Source organism: Pogona vitticeps, chromosome 6 (genome assembly GCF_051106095.1).
Source record: "Pogona vitticeps strain Pit_001003342236 chromosome 6, PviZW2.1, whole genome shotgun sequence".
NCBI classification, from domain to species: Eukaryota; Metazoa; Chordata; class Lepidosauria; order Squamata; family Agamidae; genus Pogona; species Pogona vitticeps.
Genome location: NC_135788.1, coordinates 116,216,610 through 116,230,317, shown reverse-complemented (window position 1 = coordinate 116,230,317; position 13,708 = coordinate 116,216,610). Strand labels below are relative to the sequence as shown.

At 46.4% G+C, this 13,708-nt stretch overlaps 1 protein-coding gene across 4 annotated transcripts in view; it reads left to right on the top strand.

Annotated features, from left to right (window-relative positions):
- ARHGEF15 (Rho guanine nucleotide exchange factor 15) overlaps nt 1-13,708 on the top strand; it is a 64,105-nt gene that overhangs the window by 42,120 nt on the left and 8,277 nt on the right. For all 4 annotated transcript variants that reach the window (XM_072976989.2, XM_072976991.2, XM_072976988.2 and 1 more), the window contains exons 3-10: nt 1,299-2,156; nt 2,874-2,934; nt 6,585-6,640; nt 7,210-7,445; nt 8,283-8,443; nt 9,967-10,119; nt 12,314-12,443; nt 13,013-13,087. In XM_072976989.2, the coding sequence (XP_072833090.2) occupies nt 1,299-2,156; nt 2,874-2,934; nt 6,585-6,640; nt 7,210-7,445; nt 8,283-8,443; nt 9,967-10,119; nt 12,314-12,443; nt 13,013-13,087 (1,730 nt within the window). The remainder of the gene's footprint in view (nt 1-1,298; nt 2,157-2,873; nt 2,935-6,584; nt 6,641-7,209; nt 7,446-8,282; nt 8,444-9,966; nt 10,120-12,313; nt 12,444-13,012; nt 13,088-13,708) is intronic.

Below are 13,708 nucleotides of genomic sequence, written 5' to 3'. Positions count from 1 at the left end.
AATTTTAATTGTATTTTAATCGTATTTTAATTGTATTTTAATCATTTTATTTTATTGCATTGAATTTTAATTGTTGTAAGCCGCCCAGAGACCTTTGGGTAGAGTGGGCGGCATATAAATTAAATAAATAAATAAATAAATAAGAGTGTCAGATAGAGATGGGCATGAATCAAAATGTGAATCACCAAATTTGTTCAAAAATCGCTAATTTGTTGCTTTGTATTCAATGCCCCTGACAAATCATGGAATCAATGATTTTTTTATTTGTCAATTGGTTTGGCTATGAAATGCCCCCCAAGGCACCTAGCGACACCAACGTCATAAGGAAGCTTCTCCTGACTCTCCTCTACAGTCCCTTCACATTTGGTGAAGATTTGGTTTCAGATGTCTGACTTATGCGCAAAGAGCTCCCCCCCCCAGGAAAATGCCCTTTAGCAGCTGGTTTTGGAAAACCCCAATCTTCACCAAACTTAGAGGGGTTGTAGAAGACAGTCATGGGAAGCTTCTCTGTGATTTTGGTATCTCTAGGTGCCTGGGAGGAACTGTATCTCTAGGTGCCTGAGTGGCCCTCTTTGTGGCTGTATCCAAAACCCAAACTTGTGGTGGGGGTCATTTTTATAGGGTTTAAAAGTTAAAAAAAACAACACCAAATTCATAAATTGATTCATTGAGTTGTCAGGAAAAAAAAGTAATTTCGTAACTTGTGATTCGTTGACATCGACGGATCACAAATCAAAACAAATCACCATTTTTCTGATTCGGGCACGAATCAGATACCTGGGTTCATGTTTCTGTTCGGCCATGAAAACTCACTGTGAAATAGTAAATGAAGAACCACTCCTTGATCATCTCCCATACCTTGAAGCACCGTTGAGGTCGCCGCACATTGAAATCAAGAGCTATGAAGTCCATTCTGCCATTTAGCGGAGGGCACTGGAGTCCTCTAGCAAGGAATTCTCAGTTCCTCACCAAACTAAAAACCCCAGAATTCCAGAGAATAGAGCCACTGAAGAGAGTTCAGCATGCTGGAATACTCCAGTGTATTTCAAAATGTATTTTAAAATGTGTTTTTTTAATTGTATGATTATTTTGAAGTCTTACCCAGGTTGTTGATTTTTGTCTTGTGGATGGCTGCTTTTCCATGCTGTCAATTGCCCAGAGTGGCTTTTGGCTGGATAGGAGGAATAAAAATGAAGCAAGTGAGAAATTATAATAAACGGTGTAGATGGACTCCGAGTCAATGGGTCCGTCGGCCTCGGACTGGATCCCCAGTGTTCCCTCACTCTTTGTCTCCACAGATCCTCCTGAGGCCATCCGCCCCTCGGTAGAAGATGGTTCTGTGGATCAGAACGGGGTCAAATTGCCCTCTTCCTGCCCCTCCGGCTGCCCCTGCGTTTGCCATCAACAGCGGCCGGGCATGATTCTGGCCTGGGTGCCCGCCCCTTCCCAGCAGGAGGATGGCGAAGAAGGACCTGCCTCGGACTTATCCTCCTCGGCCGATGAAGGAGCCCCCGTCTTCCGGCACCTCCTGGTCCTCAACAGCACGCCACCCACCAACCCCTCATCCCCACCCACCGCGGAGCAGGGCAGGACCCCCAAAGCTCTCCGTTCCCCTCGGAGCAAGAAGCCTCCGGAGCTGCCCCCGACGTCGAACGGGCACGTGGACGGCGGTGTGGTGTTGACGGGGTACCGCTCCACCGCCGAGCCCCTCCCGCCTCGTTGCCCGCCGCTGATGCGAAAACCTCCCCGGCGCAGCAAAGGAGGTTCCCCCGCCTCTTTGGATGGGGAGGGCCTCCCCCCCGCCATCCCCCCGAAAGCGCCCATCAAGCCCCCACGGAACTCCTTGGGCTCGCTGGCTTTACCCCGACGGAGCTCTCTCCAGTACCCGCTGGACGCCAACCACGTCCCCGAGGACAAGTCCTTCTTCTCGTCCGGCGGGGGTCTCCTGCTGCCCCCTCCGTCCCAGCCCCCTCCGCCCCCGCCGACGGCCCAGATGCCCCCACCCGTTTCCTTGCCCTCCTTCCAGCTCCCTGCCGGCCTGATGCCCCCTCCCCCCTCCCAGCCCCCCCCTCCGCTGCCTCAGGGTTTGCCCCCTCCACCCTCTCAGCCCCCTCCACCCTTGGAAGGCTCGCCCTTGAATGAAGACCCGTGTCAAGGTACTGGATGCACTTGGTGCGGAAAACAAGATGGGAGGGTGGGTGGGAATTAATATGGGAAAAATGGGGGGGGGTTGTTCGGTTCCTTCGTGGGGGGATCTGACGGTCTGTTGGTACCGTGTTTCCCCGAAAATAAGACAATTCAACTCAGCATGATTGTCTTTTCCAATGAGCCTTGTCTTCTCATAACATGCCCGAAAATAAGACAGGATCTTATATTAATTTTTGCTCCAAAAAAGAGCATTAGGGCTTATTTTTTCACTTTATTTTTGGGGTCAGGCTTATATTACAAGCATGCTGAAAAAAATCATATTCTTATTTTCAGGTTACGTCTTGTTTTCGGGGAAACTGTACAATAGGTTCAGTTTAGTCATTTTGGGTTTTTTTTACTTCTAGTGAAAGTTCAGGCGCGATTTAAAGCAGTAGCCACATGTTTGTCTTTCTGGCAGTCCATAATATGCTTGGTCCAACACTTTTCTTTAAATGAAATGATTTTATGCCCTGTCTCTGGTGTTTCCCTCGGGTGGGAAATTAGCCCATGGGTCTTCAGAGCTGACATGGTCACCTCAGACGCCAGAAGGAGCCGGAAACCTGCTAGGCACAGTCTTTTCATTCAGCCATTCACTAGAACGGGAAAGATTAAATCATCTTTTTCCTCACCGTTTTTAACCAGGCTGCCCTAACTCTGCAAAAAAATATATATCTCGCTCTCCGCAGGTGGTTGCGAAAGCGAAGGATCCGTTCCAGGCGACTCCGACTCAGGGACCCCAAGTGACGGGTGCGTTCATGTGTTTCGTCTCCTCGTGGCCACAGAAAATGGGAAGAGAAGTTAGCCTGGTGGTCGGGGATGGGGAATAGCGATTTCGGAAAAATCCCATGTTTGAAAACATGTTGGGCTTTGCTGAATGGGACAACTGGGGAGTTTTGTATTCCAAAAAAAAAGTAAATTTTCTCGTTTCTTGGTGATTGGTAGTAGAACCATTGTGTGTGTGTTTAGTCGTTTAGTCGTGTCCGACTCTTCGTGACCCCATGGACCAGAGCACGCCAGGCCCTCCTGTCTTCTACTGCCTCCCGGAGTTGTGTCAGGTTCATGTTGGTTGCTTCACAGACACTGTCCAGCCATCTCATCCTCGGTCGTCCCCTTCTCCTCTTGCCATCACACTTTCCCAACATCAGGGTCTTTTCCAGGGAGTCTTTTCTTCTCATTAGATGGCCAAAGTACTGGAGCCTCAGCTTCAGGATCTGTCCCTCCAGTGAGCACTCAGGGTTGATTTCCTTTAGAACTGATAGGTTTGTTCTCCTTGCAGTCCAGGGGATTCTCAAGAGCCTCCTCCAGCACCACAATTCAAAGGCATCAATTCTTCGGCGGTCTGCTTTCTTTATGGTCCAGCTCTCACTTCCATACATCACGACAGGAAAAACCATAGCTTTGACTATTCGGACTTTTGTTGGCAAGGTGATGTCTCTGCTTTTCAAGATGCTGTCCAGATTTGTCATCGCTTTCCTCCCAAGAAGAAGGCGCCTTTTAATTTCAGGGCTGCTGTCTCCATCTGCAGTGATCATGGAGCCCAGGAAGATAAAATTTGACACTGCCTCCATATCTTCCCCTTCTATTTCCCAGGAGGTGATGGGACCAGTGGCCATGATCTTAGTTTTTTTGATGTTGAGTTTCAGACCGTTTTTTGCACTCTCCTCTTTCACTCTCATTACAAGGTTCTTTAATTCCTCCTCACTTTCTGCCATCAGAGTGGTATCATCTGCATATCGGAGGTTGTTGATATTTCTTCCGGCAATCTTAATTCCGGCTTGGGTTTCTTCCAGTCCAGCCTTCCGCATGATGTATTCTGCATATAAGTTAAATAAGCTGGGGGACAATATACAGCCTTGCCATACTCCTTTCCCAATTTTGAACCACTCAGTTGTTCCATGACCAGTTCTAACTGTTGCTTCCTGTCCCACATATAGGTTTCTCAAGAGACAGATAAGGTGGTCAGGCACTCCCATTTCTTTAAGAACTTGCCATAGTTTGTTGTGGTCCACACAGTCAAATGCTTTCGCATAGTCAATGAAGCAGAAGTAGATATTTTTCTGGAACTCTCTGGCTTTCTCCATAATCCAGCACAAGTTAGCAATTTGGTCTCGAGTTCCTCTGCCTCTTCGGAATCCAGCTTGTACTTCTGGGAGTTCTCGGTCCACATACTGCTGAAGCCTACCTTGTAGGATTTTGAGCATAACCTTGCTAGCGTGTGAAATGAGTGCAATTGTACGGTAGTTGGAGCATTCTTTGGCACTGCCTTTCTTTGGGATTGGGATGTAGACTGATCTTTTCCAATCCTCTGGCCACTGTTGAGTTTTCCAAACTTGCTGGCATATTGAATGTAGCACCTTAACAGCATCATCTTTCAAGATTTTAAATAGTTCAACTGGAATGCCATCACCTCCACTGGCCTTGTTGTTAGCCAGGCTTTCTAAGGCCCACTTGACTTCGCTCTCCAGGATGTCTGGCTCAAGGTCAGCAACTACATTGTCTGGGTTGTCCGGGATATCCAAATCTTTCTGATATAATTCCTCTGTGTATTCTTGCCGCCTCTTCTTGACGTCTTCTGCTTCTGTTAGGTCCCTCCCATTTTTGTCTTTTATCATGTTCATCTTTGCGCAAAATGTTCCTCTAATATCTCCAATTTTCCTGAACAGATCTCTGGTCTTTCCTTTTCTGTTATCTTCCTCTATTTCTTTGCATTGTTCATTTAAGAAGGCCCTCTTGTCTCTCCTTGCTATTCTTTGGAAGTCTGCATTCAAGTTTCTGTAACTTTCCCTATCTCCCTTGCATTTTGCTTCCCTTCTCCTCTCTGCTATTTCTAAGGCCTCGTTGGACAGCCACTTTGCTTTCTTGCATTTCCTTTTCTTTGGGATGGTTTTCGTTGCTGCCTCCTGGACAATGTTACGAGCCTCTATCCAAAGTTCTTCAGGCACTCTGTCCACCAAATCGAGTTCCTTAAATCTGTTCTTTACTTCCACTGTGTATTCATAAGGGATTTGGTTTAGATTATACCTGAGTGGCCCAGTGGTTTTTCCTAATCTCTTCAGTCTAAGCTTGAATTTTGCTATGAGAAGCTGATGATCAGAACCGCAGTCAGCTCCAGGTCTTGTTTTTGCTGACTGTATAGAGCTTCTCCATCTTTGGCTGCAGAGAATATAATCAATCTGATTTCGATATTGCCCATCTGGTGATTTCCATGTATAGAGTCGCCTCTTGTGTTGTTGGAAAAGAGTGTTTGTGATGACCAGCTTATTCTCTTGACAAAACTCTATTAGCCTTTGTCCTGCTTCGTTCTGAACTCCAAGGCCAAACTTCCCTGTTGTTCCTTTTATCTCTTGGCTCCCTACTTTAGCATTCCAGTCCCCTAGAATGAGAAGAACATCTTTCTTTGGTGTCAGTTCTAGAAGGTGTTGTAAATCTTCATAGAATTGTTCAATTTCAGTCTCCTCAGCAATGCTGGTTGGTGCATAAACTTGGATTATTGTGATGTTGAATGGTCTGCCTTGGATTCGTATTGACATCATTCTATCATTTTTGAGATTGTATCCCATTACAGCTTTTCCCACTCTTTTGTTGACTATGAGAGCTACTCCATTCCTTCTATGGGATTCTTGCCCACAATAGTAGATATGATAATCATCTGAGCTGAATTCGCCCATTCCTGTCCATTTTAGTTCACTGATGCCCAGGATGTCGATGTTTATTCTTGCCATCTCCTGTTTGACCACCTCCAGCTTCCCAACGTTCATAGATCTTACATTCCAGGTTCCTATGCAGTATTTTTCTTTGCAGCATTGGATTTTCCTTTCACTTCCAGGCACGTCCACAGCTGAGCGTCCTTTCGGCTTTGGCCCAACCACTTCATTAGCTCTGGAGCTACTTGTACTTGTCCTCCACTCTTCCTCAGTAGCATGTTGGACGCCTTCCGACCTGAGGGGCCCATCTTCCAGCGTCATATCTTTTAGCCTTTTGTTTCTGATCATGGGGCGTTCTTGGCAAAGATACTGGAGTGGCTTGCCATTTCCTACTCCAGGTGGATTGCGTTTAGTCGGAACTCTCCACTATGTCCTGTCCGTCTTGGGTGTCCCTGCACGGCATAGCCCATAGTTTCTCTGAGTTACTCAAGCCCCTTCGCCACGACAAGGCAGCAATCCATGAAGGAGAGTAGAACCATTAGGGGTGGGATTTTTCAGAATTCAAGGACTCCCAATCCCATAATTTGGTGGGAGCTCCCCCCCGGCTGCATCCTAGGAACAGGAACCCTCAGAATTCTGATAAATGAACAAACAAGGTCTTAATTCAACACTAGAATCCTCAAATACTGTCTGTTCGGCTTTTCTCTGGGCTACTTAACCTCTGTCCTTCTCTCCACTTCTCATTATTTACAGAAGCTGCTCAGTATTTTCCCCGAAAGGCCCTGACTGGGGCCTTTACCTACAAGATGGTAAGTAGGATCAACCCTTGGGAAAATGTCCTTTTTTAAGAGTACAAAGTTTAAAAAAATATCCCCAGTCACTTTGGCTGGATAGGGCTTTTAATGCCTGGGTGCTGTTCTTTAAAATTGTTCTTTTTGATGGATGGACTTTTAGCATTACATTGGAATCATTTTAATCAACACATTACATAATTTTAAAAAAATGCTTTGTTGTGTTTATATTTGCGCCTGGCTTCTATGGAAGGTGGGATGTAAATAAAGTACAGTAGCCCTCCCCCATGGGGGATTGGTTCCAAGCCCTCCCCCTGTAGATACCAAAGAAAAAAACCCTTGGATAATTGTGCACCCCATACTTAAAATGTTATCTGGCTCCCTTTAGTGGCCAGTTCTGGTAATTACACCATGAAAATACATATTTCTGGGTTTTTTCTTTTTTCCTTTTAATGTTTTGAGTGTTTTTAGACCGTGTTATAAAGCCAAGTCGGCTTTCTTAGGTTCCCCCTCCCCAATCCGCCCTCTTTCTGTTTGTCTGTTTTGGAAATTCACTCCTTCTGCGTGACCTTGTCTTCCCTCTCCAGAGCCCCTCTATCAAACGTATCGCCAGGCCGTCATCTCCAAAGAGATCAAGCGGCAAACAGTTCCTCGCAACAGCAGCTTCAGCAGCTCGGATTACGGAGCCCCTTCCCCCGGGGAAGGACCTTCTGGAGGACCTCGGGGCCCCATCCCGCACAGCACGCTGTGGCAGGAGCTGCCGGCGGTGCGGGAAAGCAGCCTCCTGCAAAACATCAGTCCCGAGGAGAGGAAGATGCAAGAGGTAGGTTGGCCAAGCTTCAGGAAAAGAAGTTTTTCTTTCTTTTTCACCTGCCGTCTGATGACTTTTTGGGGGCAGGGAAGCAAGAGATTGCAGAACGTGAGCCTGGAGCAGTAGATACCGAGGCAGTCTGGTGCAGTGCTTAGAGCTTGACACGAGACAGCCAGGTTCACATCCCATTCAGGCTCGAAACTCACTGGGTGACATTGGGCCAGCCGCTGTCTTTCAGCCTGAGCCTACCTTACAGGGTTGCTATGAGGACCAAGCGAGGATAAAAGAAAACTGTGAGTTTATTGGAAGAAAAATGGGATAAAATTTCAGGTAGCCAGCCAGCAAGCTTTCAGAAGCTAAGCAGGGCCCAGCCTGGTTAGTACAATGATGCCTCGCAAGACGATTGCCTCACGGGACGATTAATCTGCAAGACGCTTAGTTTTTGTGATTGCTGTTGCGCTTCACAAGATGATGTTTTCTATGGATGATTTTCGCAAGATGAGGATTTTTCCCCATTTGAACGCATTAAATAGATTTCAATGCATTCCAATGGGGAACTGCGTTCCGCAAGACGATGTTTTCACAAGACAGCGTTTTTCGTGGAACAAATTAACATCGTCTTGCGAGGTACCACTGTATTTAGATGGGAGACTATCAGGAGATGCCAGGGATCTCCAAGGAGCACTATGGGGGGGGGGGATAAAAAAAATCCAAAACTCCAGAGAACTGCTACCAGTCCAAGTTAGAGATGCTGATTTGGCTGAGCCAAAAGCCGAATTCACCACAAGGCTGTTTCCTGTTTCTTTTCCATTCACTCCTCTTCCTGTGATTCTCGCTTCCTGTCTCCAGAGTCTTTTTGAGGTGGTGACTTCCGAAGCTTCCTACTTACGCTCCCTGACGCTTCTGATCGAGCATTTCATGGAGTCGCGGGATCTGGCGGCCACAATCTTGCTGCGCGAGCACCGCATCCTCTTCTCCAACATCCGTAAAGTCAAGGAGGTCAGCGAAAGGTCAGCAGCATCCCCTGCTCTCTCTCATCTCCTTCCCTGGCCCCTTTTTTTGTCCCATTCCACCCGTTGCCCATCCTGGAGAATTAAAAGGGAGCCAATCTGTCCTAAGCACAATTCTCGGCGTGCTCATCCTCATTTAGGGCTGATCTACCCATGCAGAAAAGAAGTCATATGCTTATTGGCACGGCTGTACAATATGGTTCTTCTGAACAAAGAATCATAGAATCATGGAGTTGGAAGGGGCCCATAAGGGCATCGAGTCCAACCCCCTGCTCAATGCAGGAATCCAAATCAAAACAGGTCCGACGGATGGTCGTCCAATTTTCTCTTGAATGCTTCCAGCGTTGGAGCACTCATGACCTCTCAAAGTCATTGGTTCCATTGTCGTACTGCTCTAACAATTGAGAAGCTTTTTCTGATACCCAACTGAAATCTGGCTTCCTGTAGCTTGAGCCCATTTTATTATGTGTCCTGCATTCTGGGGAGACTGAGAACAGATCCTGCCCCTCCTCCGTATGACCACCTTTCAAGTATTTGAAAAGTGCAATCCTATCTCTCCTCTGTCTTCTTTTCTCAAGGCTAAACATACTCAGTTCTTTCAGTCTCCCGTCATAGGGCTTGCTTTCCGATTATCCCTGTTGCCTTCCTCTGAACTTGTTCCAGTGTGTTGGCATCCTTCTTCAAGGGCGGCGTCCAGAACTGGACACAGTACTCAAGACGAGGCCTAACCTGTACTGAATAGAGGAGGACTTGTGCCTCGTGGGATTTGGAGACTGCACTCCTGTTAATGCATTCTTAAAAGATAAACATGCGCAGTTCGACTACGGCCATGTAGATCAGCTCTTCTGATCATTGCAGGTCAAGCTCATGTTGAGTTTCAGGGATGTGCCATTCCTCAGGCAGAATTCCACAAGTTCCTATGCCTGCAGATAACACCTACATTTCACTTACCTGGAGAAGGGCCTAGCTTGAAGGGTTGCATGGCCTGGCTTCCTGTTTGGAAAAGGAAGCTGCCCTGGTCCTACCTAGGAGTCCTAGCGCTCCCCGGGTGGTATAGTCTCACTGCCCATTAGGATTCCCAAAGAACTTTATTGTCCAGGAAGTCCTTGGACTCTTGGCAGAAACAAGCCAAAGAAGCCTGCAATTGAAGTAAATGGACTGTGGTCTATATCAGTGGTTCTTAACCTTGGGTTACTCAGGTGTTTTTGAACTGCAACTCCCAGAAACCCCAGCCAGCACAGCTGGTGGTGAAGGCTTCTGGGAGTTGCAGTCCAAAAACACCCGAGTAACCCAAGGTTAAGAACCACTGGTCTATATAGATTTGTGTTTCTAGGCGGCATCCAGAGAATTCTTGGATAATTCTGTCCAACCCCCCAAAAATTTACCATTTGGGAAGATCAGGTGTTGAGCCCAAGTTTCCTGACATTAGAGAGGAAAAAGAGACAACCTTGCATGTGAAACTCTAGCCCTCTCTCATTGTCCTTTCCATGATTTGTCCAGCTCATGGCTGTTCCTCTTGACAGATTTCTGCAAGACCTGGAAGGCCGCCTGGCTGAGAGCCTGCAGATCTCGGATGTCTGTGACATCGTTGAAGAACATGCCCAGCAAAGTTTCTCTGTCTACATTGACTATGTGCGCAACCAGCTGTACCAGGAGAAGACCTACAGCGCTCTCATGTGAGTGAAAGAGGGAGAAACTTACAGAAATTTGGGGGGTGGGGGGTGGGAATTGTGCTGGATTGACTCTTGGTGGTCTTGGAAGGGAAGAAGCAGTTGGGTGATTTCTCCCAAATGATCCAGGTATAACTGAGAAGGAAAATCAGTAGGGTCAAATCGGCTTTGATGTGGATTCCTGCATTGAGCAGGAGTTGGAGTTGGACCCGATGGCTTTATTAGGCGTCTTCCAACTCCGTCATTCTATGATTCTACAAAAATTCAAATACAAGGGATTGTATTAGATCATTAAAATCTTAAAAGCAGAAAAGCTGAGCTGGAAGGGAAGGGTGAAGAAAGCTTTGCAGCCCCCATCTTAGAACTTTAAGTTACAGACCCTAAAGCTTATACCTCTATCCACAATTATTTTTTTTATCTCCTCTCTTTACATAACACACACACACATCAGTGTGATACTCAGCTTTATGATGAATCCTGTAACTTCCTGTTTTTTTGTGATTTTTAGGCATCCTGTGAATTCATTCATTCATTCATTCATTCATTCATTCATTCATTCATTCATTCATTCATTCATTCATTCATTCATCTATTTACCAACCCTCCATCTAATGAAAACCACTACTCTGGGTGGTTTAAAGCAATGCACAAAATCCAGATATATTCTAAAATCAACCAGCTATAACCGAAGCACTTTCACTAACCATTATTACCCACTTTTTGATTTTGTATGAGGACCACACAGCTTTTTTCCTATTATTATTATTTTTGTCAGCGGCATGATCAGAAGGCTTAAAGCAGCTGTCCTGGAGGAGTGATGATATTTGAATTTTTTTTCTCTTAGAAGAAAAGATTTTTGTGAGAGAGGATCTGATAGAAATGGGGGGGGCAGGGGGAATCATATAGGAGGCAGAAAAAGCAGACAGGGGATTAGAATCCAGGATTGGAGTCATTCAAAGTTGATAAAGGAGGTGATTCTTCCCATACCAAATCATCAACCGTGGAATTTGATTTGCTTTCACGAGATGCCGCGGTGGCTGCCCATTTGAAAGGCTTGGAAACAGGATTAGAAAGTCATGCAGTTCTTTCTTGAAGCACACTTTCCAGAATAATGCCAGTCAGCTTCCTTGTCCAGAAGATTTTGGGAGTTGCATTCCCAACACCACAAAAAAGAAAAAAGAATAGGAAACATTTTTCATCTTGCTTAGCAAGCGGCCAACCAGATGCCTCTGGGAAGCTGTCAAACAAGGCGGAAGACCAAGAGGAAGAGAATGTTTAAAGCTTCAGTTTTTTGTCCCATTAGTTTGACGAGTCATCTGAAATTTGTTGTCTCTTCCAATGACAAGCACATCAGAAATTTAATGTATTAGTGAAGGCTTTCACAGCCCGGATCTAATTGTTGTGGGTTTTTTGGGCTCTTTGGCCGTGTTCTGAAGGTTGTTCTTCCTAACGTTTCACCAGTTTCTGTGGCCAGCATCTTCAGAGAACAGCACTCTGTGCTCTGGTGCAGTTTGTTTGGGAGTTGAGTATTTATGGCTGTGAGATCAGCTTTTGTCCTTTTCAGGAGATGGGTGATTATGGTGATCAGTGTGTTTTTGTTGAGGGTGTATTGTCGTGAGAAGGAAGAGAGATTATCTGTCACTGTGATTGATGGGTGTTGTTAGCTGGTCTTTTGTGTGTAGTGATCACCGGTCCTTGTGGCTGGGTAGAGTTCGTTGACCTTTTGCACGCTGTATTTTTCAGTGCTGGGAGCCAAGTTTTGTTGAGTTTCAAACTTTCTTCTTTTTTGTTGAAGTTCTGCTGATGTTTGTGGATTTCAGTGGCTTCCCTGTGCAGTCTAACGTAATGATTGCCGGGGTTGTCCAGTATTTGTGGATTTCAGTGGCTTCCCTGTATCGTCTCCTAAATGCAGTTTAGAATATCCCATCCTTTCTGTTCCAGAATGCTAGCTAGGCTACTTCTGTTGCCTTCGATTCGTGAAAGAACACCTGAAGAAGGCTAAAGCTGAAAGATCAAATATTTCTGTTAAACATGAATTGCTTTATTGTATTTTCTCCACACCTCATTGAGAGGGATCAGCGAGAGTGGTTCACAATAGTTCAAAATGGCTGTGCAGTAGCCATTTTGTCGCAGTTCCTGGCTGTCAAAAACAGAACGCTGTTGTCTTGATCCCGCCTGCCTCCTTACTCTCTCCTTCCAGGGAGAAGAACCCGCAGTTTGCCACAGTTGTGACCCGGCTCCAGGAACTGCCTCAGTGCCAGCGTCTTCCCTTTATGTCCTTCCTGCTCCTCCCTTTCCAGAGGATCACTCGCATCAAGATGCTCATAGAGGTAAGACTCTAGGTGTGTCTCCTCTTGTGATGATGATTATAATAATCATCTTAGAACTGCAGAGGTGGAAAGGACCCTACAGATCATCGAGTTTTGCCCTTGCGAGGGAATCGAGGGAGGTGAGAGGGAGAAAGAGGGAGTGACTGGTCTGAAGGTCATCCTGTGTGGTCGTGCGAGGTGGGACGAAAAAGGGAGTGGCTTGTATTGCTTGTCTTCAGCATCCGATGGATTTCGAGCCGTAGTTCCCAACCTTGGGTCCCCAGATGTTCTTGGACTAAAACTCCCAGAAGCCTTCACCACGAGCTGCGCTGGCCAGGATTTGTGGGAATTGGGGTCCCCAGAACATCTGGGTTGCCCAAGGTGTGGATTTAGACATTCACTGCCTCTGTACATGGAGGTTCTATTCTCAGCTGCAGTGTTCCAACAGGGACTAGAGCTGAAATCTCCCAATTTCCAGTTTGGCTTCCTAACCGCACCACACCGCTACCTTTTCTGCACGGATGTCAGGCTACAGTGGGAAAACCTGTTTCTGTCCGGGAATGTCAACTTTTATCTCTGCATTTCCTCAGAACATCCTTCGCCGAACTGAAGAAAACTCTTTACGAGAGCAGAATGCTATGAAGGCATTGGCCTCAGTTTCCAAGGTGAGGCTAACGGTTGATAGATGAAACTATGCAGAGTTTGGAAAATGTCTTTTCCCCCCTCAGTGTTACTTTCTCTAATGCTTACCTCAGAGGCTATTAAGGCAAAATAGACTTCTTGTGAAACAGCACGTCAAGGGGAGCCCCCAAGATTTGCAGAAGTAATAATTAGCTTACTAGTTTCTCTCCCTCTGGTGTTGCTCTGGAAGCGCCGTGCGGCTTGCCCAAGGACACTCAGGTGGCAGAGCATGTCACACCATCATCTACACCGGCTCCAGGTGAATTTTGGCTGGTCCTTTTCCTGGAAGGTATGGGGAGGGTCTCCAAACTCCTGGCCCAAATTCTTCAATCAAGTGCTCCTACCCACTGTAAAGGATCTCTGCCTCCCCAAAAATGTCTTTGGAGAAAATATAAATAAATACAACACCCCTCCCAAAAGTTGGGACCTTCTCCAAGGAATAATTCCAGCGATGAAGACCAAGCCATGTTCAGCAGCCAGTCTGTGTGTGTTGAGGTGTAGAAAAGCGGGCAGAACAGAGCAGAGTATTCTGTAAAATGGGGTGGCCGGTTGGCGTCACTGCAAAATTTTGCTGCAGATCGGTGTTCCCTAAGGGTTCCTTTCCA